This window comes from Rhagoletis zephyria, unplaced genomic scaffold, assembly GCF_001687245.7.
Source record: "Rhagoletis zephyria isolate East Lansing unplaced genomic scaffold, Rhagoletis_zephyria_1.1 Rzeph_scaffold_00519, whole genome shotgun sequence".
NCBI lineage: Eukaryota > Metazoa > Arthropoda > Insecta > Diptera > Tephritidae > Rhagoletis > Rhagoletis zephyria.
The window spans coordinates 13323-23456 of record NW_016157603.1 but is presented as its reverse complement, the minus strand read 5'-3'; the positions used below and the strand labels follow the sequence as shown (position 1 = coordinate 23456).

Sequence of the window (10134 nt, the reverse complement as noted above, 5' to 3'; positions counted from 1 at the left end):
CCCTCAGGCAGTAGAATTCTCCTTTCTGTTTTGCGAAGAAAAGGAGCTGAACACCTTTTGCAGAGAACACCTTTGTATATTTTTAATGCTTACTGGGTTATATCCTATCTTCTTTTGTCTCTCATTCTTTTGCATATTTTGGAGTTTGACAGCTGAACTCCGCCATTTAATTTGCATATGCAACCAAAGTCAGACGCGTGATTTTGAAGGTGTTTTTATTTAATGAATTGTGATGAATTGGTTAATATTAAAGTCGTAAAGCAAGTTATAACAAATCAAGTAAAGTGTAAAGTGAAGGGGAATACAAAAATATATTGGTGAAGTGGCTAATTTAAGCAGAATAGGAGTGATAAATGTACGCTAATTTCCGAATTTTACAAAAAAGGGCATATTTCAAACCCAATTTGTAAATAAATTAAAATTAAAATTAAAATTTACAAAAGTGAGTGTTAAAATATTGCGTGGACCCTTGACTACAAGTGTGTGAAATTTTTTTTTGGATCGGGCCACCCATTTGGACGGAATAGCCCGAAATAGTTGTGAGCGGTACTAAACCCCACCCTTTATCACTACTTTTTTAACTAATTACCTTTTTTTTTAAGATGAATATTTTTTATAACTTTACGTTATTTTTTTGATTAAAATTTAAAACTTCATAAACTTAAAATTGAAATATCTCAAGCAGTATTGAAGTTAGCGATTAAGCGCTAATGAGTTTTTTTGTAGGAAATAAAATTTCCTACAAGTTTCTCATTTACATTTTTTCTATAGCTCTTGTCATTTACGAGATAAATGCGAAAAATCCCCATTTTGGACAAGGTGATACCATTAAATGCCGCTGAGCTATAGAAATTAAAAAAAAAAAAAATCAAAGTTCCCGTGTATTTTAAATGGAAAATCTTCACACGCCTTGGCCGAGTACTTAAAATTAATATTAAGGGTTCAAACTTTCAGGGAATTTTTTTTTGGGTATTTCCAACAAAATTTCACGATGGGACAAAAAAAAAATAGTCGCAAAAAAAAAAAGCACCCTAATGTACGTGTAAGTGTACATACCCTGCAAAAAGGTACTAGGTTAAATACTAGTACAGGACCACGCTACCTTGTAACCAACACTAGTAAATCCCTCTGGTCCAACGCTGCATAACATGGGACCACCCAGACAACTACACCTTTTGAATCATGGCACATTCGGCAGCCGAATCATGTTGCCGATGGGTTACCAAGAGGTGGTTCTCAACACATATACCATTTTTTTACGTTTGAAGCAGTGATGGAAAATCGAAATTTAAAATTGTGCGGAGTTTCTCCAGAAAAATGTGCCTAAATGCAGGTCAATGTGCCAATAAATTGAAAGTCGTCGATAGGTACTATTTCCTTTATAAAGTATATTTGCAGTACTTATTGCATATAAGAGAAACAGGAATCTTACGGAAAACCTTTCTTTAAGCAACAACAAAACTACACAACAACAAAACACATAAAAAAAGTTTAAAACTTTCTACAAAAAATGTTCATTCAAATTTAAAACTTTGATGTCAGAAGTTTTAGAAAACAAAGTGCAAGTGCAGCTAAGAATTCGCGTTGATTTTGAATACTTTTTTTATTTCTTTGCATTTCCTTTATACATATTGGATGTACAAAAAAATTTAGTATGAAAGAAAAAGTGCAACACCTTCAACGAAAAAAGTTCTCAAAAATCAATGCGAATTGAATGGACTATAAAACACAAATGTAAAAAAAATACTTTTAATTGCGGATCCGAAAAAATATATATCAGTTGCATTGAGTTACGCAAAAATAGTGCCGAAAATCAATCGCTTGTGCTTGAGGTGCCGTCTGATTCTGAAAGGGCCGAAAATGGCACAATGCACACTCATTTTCCATCACTGGATTGAAGGGGTCCAGGCCAGTGCCGATGGGGCACGAAGAGGTGGTTCTCAACACATATATCAGTTTTTTTACGTTTGAAGTGGTCTAGGTCAGCATAACAAGTTACTAGTATGCAACCTGGTCTTTTTGCACATACATACATATGTACTTTAAACCAACGACCCAGTGTACCACCTGTTCGTAAAATTTTTGCAGGGTACGCATCTCAAGCATGCAGAGCGGTGACAACACACACATACATACATAGTACATTTCCTGCAAAAATTTGAGGACAAGGTGGTCCACTGAGTCGTAGATTTAAAGTATGTGCAAAAGGACCAGGTTGCATACTAGTAACTTGTTATTTATTTACNATATCTCCAGTTATGACTTTAATTATGAAGGAACAAGAGAGATATTTTCTTCTATTGTCAAGTGATTCTAATCTTAAGAGTAGACATCGCGAGGTATAAGAAGGCAAAGGTTGTGTGAAATTTAAAGATCGCAGTGCAAATTTAATAAAAATCTTTTGAATACGCTCGATTCTATTTATATATGATACCTGGGCAGGCCGCCAGATAAAGGCAGCATATTCTAAACGGGACCTTACAAAGGCAATAAACAATTTCTTATGTGTATACGGATCCAAGAAATCAGAGCTGTTTCGACGAACGAATGCTAACATAGAGTAAGAATTTGCCACTATAAAATTTATGTTGACCTAGACCACTTCAAACGTAAAAAACTGATATACATATGTGTTGAGAACCACCTCTTCGTGCCCCATCGGCAACATGACTCGGCTGCGGAATGTGCCATGATCCAAAAGGAGTAGTTGTCTGGGTGGTCCCATGTTATGCAGCGGTAGAATAGAAGTGGTCCCATCCGTGGTGTTTATCCGTACAAATCGCGTGCTGTGGTGTTGATGGAAATTCAACATTTGTAAGCACGTTTGTACCTGAGTGCGCAGAGATGCTTGCCAAAATTTGTTGATATGCAGGCAACATGCAAATTAAATATATATATTTTTTTTGCTTTTATCTTGATTATACAATTCACAGGTGCCTTTTTAGAACGAACGCGGTCATTTTAATATGCGCGTAATTGAATTGAATATTTACCAATATACAGTACTTTCGTTGACGTTTATAGTAAGATCAATTACGTTTCTGATTAAATCTAATATTGTTTTCCTCAGTGGAAGTGAATGTCAGAAGCTGCACGATTAAAAAGAAGTAAACTAAAAAGGCGGTGTATACTATTAAACTTTAAAATAAACGCACAACCGGAGAGAATATCGCACAAGACTAACTTCTGGCTTCCCAGAACCTTTATTTATGTTTTACATAAATTCTTATTCTAAATACATAAATTATCACTTATCCTACATACATATATATGTATATACTTAACTCTAATAAAACAATCCTTATTACTTAGTTGACTGCATGCACCATCGCTAGCTCGACCAAGGCAATGCAATCCACTTGAACAATATCATAATTAATAGACTCAAAATGTATACATACTTATTTATTTGGGGTCATATTACTTACAATAGATGTTCAAGTAAAAAGCGCTTTTACTTTTATTTGTATAATATATGTACATGCATATTTACACAAGTATTACATTATATGATAAGCACATCTATGTAAATGCATAGTTGCATCGCTATTCTTGGTATGTGCAGATGTGGTAGATGCAATCAACCGAATACCCTAAGGACCAATGCATTCGGTTGTTGTTTATATTTTTGTACTACTTCTGGCAACAAATTGTGTTGTTGGTTTAGGTTTCCGATAAGAAACTAAACAGGTGGGCTGTTACCGTTCCGATTCTAGTAATGCACTTTAATTTGTACCTAAATACATATTGTCACCAACAAAGCAAAATGCCCTCTTTGATTCAATTGGTTCATTTTTTTCCTACACTGAGGGGAAAAAATATTAAAATCAAATAGAAACGTAATTGATCTTACTATAAACGTCAACGAGTGTACAGGACATTAGTAAATACGCAATTCAATCACGCGCATATTAAAATGACCGCGTTCGTTTTGAAAAAGCATCCGTGAAGTGAAAAATTAGACAAAAACTAAAAAAAATATTTAATTTGCATGTTTCCTTGGTGCAGGTTTTCTTGGGTGCAGGTCTGTATATAATATCTGTGTTCATATGGAATAGTAGCTTATGTCGAAAGGCTGGCTTTAGTATAATGCGGCATTCGCAGAATACGATTGCGAATGACTCACTGGCGTCGACCCGTTGAAGAACTTTTGGAAAATAAACGTGCAAGAAATAGTTCTAATGCTAGTAAGTCAATATTGTTATTGAGTCTTATCAAAAAATTCCTTTTCGTTTACATTATTCATATACAAAACGAATGAATGCCTAGCAAACAATTAGGTGTGATATACATTTGAGAATGATTTGAAAACAAAGCCTATCTCAAATATCAAACGTTTAAAAATGATTTGATATTGATTTGAAAATTACAGCTTTCTCAATAAAAAGGGGAGTTTCATCTCCATTTGAGAATATGGTTAACTCTCAAATCAATTCCAAAGGTTATTTATCAATTGTACTTCAAATATGGAAATAAAATTTATTATTGGAAGTTTATATTTCATATTTATTTTTTCTTCGCGATGTACATACATATGTATGTACATAACAAAAAAAAAACAATTAAGATAAAGTAATTTATAATAAATTCGTCTTGAAGGGCTGCAGCTTCTTCAATCCGCGCGCAAACACCAAATCCACTATTTGTGGGCTTTCTCTTTGAACATTTTTTTATATTCAATGTTTTTTTTCAATTGATCTTAATTTTATTCTTACAATTTTTGATTTAACTGCGCATTATTATATCGTGTGACACTTGCCATCTTTCTTCAAATCAACATCAAATGAATTTCAAATGTAAAATTTAAAACTCGTTTTCAATTTGAGAATCATTTGAGAAAAACACTTGATATCAAACTGAGAAATACATTTTTCTCAAACGTGTTTGCTATGTGACTTTGGCTTCAAATATTTTTCAATTTCAGTGAACACCTGTTCTGAACACATTACAATATTCAAACAAAGTGAAAATAAATTAAATTGAAATAAATTAAAATTTTTTGTATGAGTATCCAAAAATGTTTTTTCTATGTACATATGTACATATAAGTACATATATGCACAAACATACTTATGTATGTATATATGTATTTCTGCGCTCCTATTATAATCCCACTGGGAAAATAGGTAAACACCTTACGAGGTAAGCCAGTTGAAAAATAACGTGCAGCCGAAGTTATTTCTAGGCGCCGAACTACTCCGAGCGACTGCTCTGCATTACACGTAGCTTACTTTGTAAAGCGGCTCAGAAGCATGTCTGATACCAAATGTATATTCTTAATTCCTACTTACATAAGGCGCCCACGTCTTTGTTAAAGTAAGGCAGTAGCGGCCGCCTTATGTAAGTAGGAATTTAGAATGTACAATTGGGAACAGACATACTTCCGAGCCGCTTTTCAAAGTAAGTTAGGTGTAATGCAGAGCAGTCGCTCGGAGTAGTTCGGCACTTGGAAATAACTTCGGCTGCACGTTATTTTTCAACTGACAAGGTAATGTGGCGTCGGAGGTGTTCATTTTGTGCTTTACTAGTAGATGACATTGGCCATGATGACAATTTTGGTACTAAAAACTGAAAGAAATCATGGCTTACCTCGTAAGGCGCTTACCTATTTCCCATTGGGATACTGACAAACTTGTTTGTAGAAAAAAACTTTTACGGAAATGAGTTTGAATGATTTGAATGTTTTTCATTCATTCATTCACATTCTTCCATTTGAAGCAAGGCGAATTCATATAAGGTGGTTCTGCTAGAACAGCTGCTTTAATTCGCCTCGGTACACATATGTCAAAACTCCTTATGAGTGAGTGAGAAAGGAAGAGTGTCGGCATTTTTTTTTTTTTAATTTGAAGGTAGAAAATTTAAAACAAAATGTATATTCATAAATTACAAAATTCCAAACGCTGAGTATTTTGTATGTGAAGTAAAATATTAGAAATGTACTATGCTCTGTTTGGCTAGAAGTTTGATTGAATTCATGCAGCCCTCTAATATACAAGCATATATTCATATACTTCTTAAAATACAGATTGTCCCAAAATTTTTTAAACTTACGCAGTTCAGTTCGATCACCACAGTCCACGTTGAACGGCTGATCGCACTTATTAATATGTCTGTTAAGAGGATCGAATACCAAGCCATCTGGACAAAGTTTCTCTTTCGCCACATCGTCATCACATTGGTAGTACTTGTCACATTGGATATCATCGGGGAACTGGCCCTCGGGTTTGGGGCATTGGAATGCACCTTAAATGACACCATAAATATACATACGTTCATAAGTAGATACATAAGCAAGTTTCCTGAAACTAAAAATTTCATAAAAACCAAAGTATTACACTTAAAGTAAATTAAAAGAAGCCCGCCTTATTTATTCTTATGTCAATATCGAAACATTTTCTGTAGTAAAATTAATAAGAAATTAAACTGCGGCAATTTGCATTTCTACGCTATTCCACATATACACACATATGCATGCAGTGGCGGACTTGCAGTCTTGTCCGCCCTAGGCCCTATAGTACCAGCCGCCCCTTTTCCAACTCCCATTATTTAGGTACTATGTATGTACATATAAAATTTATCTTTTGCCGACTTTTATTGAAATATATTATCGTTTGTTTTTGTCTATCTGCCTTTAAACTTATGTAATTTTTATTTAGTTCATTTATTTTTAATGCCGATATTTCGACTTCAATCTGAGGTCATCTTCAGGACTGTAAGTACACATAAACACATTATATAAAACGTCAGTTATGCAAGACTTAGACTTGACTTGACTTGAAAATTGTATATCTGGCAAATGAGCAGCGTGTGTATGTAGTTACCCAAAAAAACCACTTTACTTAGAAACCTGGAGAACTATAGATTTTTAATTTCTAAAAGCTCAGTAATGCAAGCTTAGACTTGACTTGACTTGAAAACTGTATATCTGGCAATGAGCAGAGCGTGTATGTATACACATGTAGTTACCCAAAAAAAAAAAAAACAACTTCACTTAGAAACTTTGAAAACTATAGATTTTTTTATTTCTAATTAAAAATTCTAAGTACAAAGAGAGCCGTGAGAGCATCATGCTGCCATTTCATTTTTTAATAAAATCCCTACAAAAATTACACACAAATATAATTTTTTGTATAAATGTAATTCATCTGGCAATCGAAAAACAAACCTTCAAATAAAGACAAAAAATAAAATAAAAACAATCACAATTTGATTCAAGTAAATACATGTATTTTAATGGTAATTTTGTATAAATTTTGGCGTAGAAACAAATTAAACGTTTACAATTTTACGTGTACAAATACAAGTGCTTAGAATGAACACAAAGAGAAAAGGTAATAGGTGACACGTTGAGTAATCACGTCCAAGTTTCTAGGTAAGTCAAGTCCAAAAGCCTGATTATGGCAACTTAACTTAACTTAACGAAACGTAGTACTTAGAGAATCAAAATGAAACAGATTTCGACGTGGCATTAAGTTACGTTAAGTTTCGGCTGTTCAAATATAAGCAACACCCATATAACAGAATTTTTAAGAGAGAGCCGTAAGTTACGTTAAGTTGCCATAATCAGACCATAAGGGTCTGATTATGCATACTTCGCATAACTTCGCACAACTTCGTATGTATTCCATTACCCAGAAATTAGCAGAACTTTTAAAAACTTAGCGATCTGTTGAGTTTAGATTTTGCTTCACATCTTCTTAAGCTATACTTTTAGGGCACTGGTACAAATGGTTGTGCGAAGTTATGCGAAGTATGCATAATCAGACCCTAAGTCTTGCATAACGCAGCTTTAAGTTAAATTTCTAACTACAAAGAGAGGCGTGAGAGAATCATGCTACCATTTAATTTTTTAATAAAATCCCTACAAGTATACCACACAAATATGTATAATTTTTTGTATAAATGTGATTCATCTGGCAATCGAAAAACAAACTTTCAAAAAAAGACAAAAAATAAAATATAAGAAAGCTTGTAACAATCACAATTTGGTTCGCGTAAATACATTTATTTTAATTGTAAATTTGTATAAATTTTGGTGTAAAAACAAATTAAACGTTTAAAATTGTACATGTACAAATAAATACAAGTGCTGAGAATCAAACAATAGTTGCGATCCCTAACTCGCAAGAAGTTGCAAAATTTACTGGAATTTACCAGAAAGCGTTCCCGTACTCGGTTCTCTGGCTTCTTTTGCTTTTTGACGGTTTTACAGGTTTTACTCCCGTACTCGGTTCTCTGCTTCTTTTGCTTTTTGCCGGTTTTACAGGTTTTAACCCAGAAAAGTTGGGGAACTCAACTAATAGGTGACACGCTGAGTAATCACGTCTAAAAACTGGATTATGCAAGACTTAGACTTGACTTGACTTACCTAGAAAGTTAGAAACGATTCCTCTCCGTGTCATCTATTGCCTTTTCTCCTTTTTTTTATCCTCAGCATTTGAATTTGTGCACGCAAAATTTTAAAGGCGGATTCACCGTTCGTGTCGGACACTTTTAGTAATTTTACGCGTGCCTTTCCCACCTTGTCTCACTGAGACACGACACAAATTTTCTGAACACTCTTTGTTCGAATCAAATTGATTTTGATTTTCGGTCCGAACGACTTGATGATTCGGGTTGCCGCGTTCTCCCTTTATATGCGTTTGCAGCCAATTGCATGTATTATTTGCCCTCAAAATCATATGTAGGCAACAATATAATCAGCTATTTGCTACAGAACAAAATAAAATGTGCCGAAATGAACGGTGAACCGTACTTCAACACCCTCTCCAACAAAAATGTATTGAGAGCAAATAAAAAGTTGTCCGGACTCCGGACATGAACGGTGAACGCGCCTTAAACGTTTAATTTGATTTGGGTAAAATGGAATAAAAATTCCAATTGAATAAATGTGTCCAAGCGTATCAAATTGTGATTGTTTTTATTTTATTTTCTGTCTTTATTTGGAAGTTTGTTTTTCGATTGCTTGATGAATTTCATTTATACAAAATATCATATTTGTGTGGCATATTTAGAGGAATTTTATTACAGATATGTGAAAAAATGATGTGGCAGCATGATTCTCCCACGGCTCTCCTTACACTTAGAAATTTAACTCAAAATCAAAAATCTATAGTTCTCCAAGTTTCTAAGTGAAGTTGGTTTTTTTTAGGTAACTACAAACACGCGCTGCTGATTTTCCAGATATAATGCTTTCAAGTCAGGTCATGTCTAGGTCTTGCATAAATGACCTTTAAGTTAAACAAAACTTACACCTTCGCCTTGGTTGTACTCGGTCGACTGATTAAGATATAAATGGGCGCGTTTATAAGAAACGCACAGTTGAGTGGTTCCGCTCAGCTCAACAGTTGGCAACTTTCCGCCATTTTTTCCAGCGGAAAATGTTTGCGCTACCTGGGCTTAGCCTAAACAGCTGATCGAAAAGACTTACGCCGCTTATATTAAATTTAACGCCGCTTCGTTAGGTAGCAGTTGCAAACAAATTTATTATATTTTATATTACTGATGCGATGATGTGTGTGGAGGATGGTTCCGTGCGCAGAAGTGGAAAACTTTTGACTGTCATTCACCTGGGAGTGGCCAGAAGCGATTCTTGTGCGTACGGTTTAAATCGCAGCTCACAACGTCCGGATATTTATATCCACGTATCCTCTGGGTAGCAACCAAAACACCCGTTTGGGAGCGAGCTAAAGTGAGAAGGCGTAAAACTCTTCGTGCGCTGGGTTTGGGTCCCGCCACGTTAAAACCCCGCCCAATGAAAAAAAAAACAGCCTCGGATGAGACCCCCTTTTTCTGATGACGACCACGGCAAACGTATAAAGGACTATGATTTAAGGGTATGCACCTGGAATATCCGGACCCTTAATGGGGAAGGTGCCTCTGCCCGGCTGGTTGATGTCCTCGGGAAGACAAAGGCTGACATCACCGCCATCCAAGAAATGCGATGGACGGGGCAAGGTAAAGTAAGCGTGAAGCCTTGCGACGTCTACTACAGTTGCCACGTAAAGGAGCGCAAATTCGGTGTTGGATTCGTGGTAGGAGAGAGACTCCGTCGCCGAGTACTGGCGTTCACCCCGGTGGACGAACGTCTAGCCACAATCCGCATCAAAGCTAGATTCTTCAACATCTCGCTCA

At 35.2% G+C, this 10134-nt stretch overlaps 1 protein-coding gene across 1 annotated transcript in view; it reads right to left on the bottom strand.

Moving 5' to 3' along the window:
* Window positions 1-10134, bottom strand: part of obst-A (obstructor-A) — a 20973-nt gene that overhangs the window by 4212 nt on the left and 6627 nt on the right. The window contains exon 2 of the mRNA XM_017612258.1: window positions 6052-6243. Within this exon, the coding sequence (XP_017467747.1) occupies window positions 6052-6243 (192 nt within the window). The remainder of the gene's footprint in view (window positions 1-6051; window positions 6244-10134) is intronic.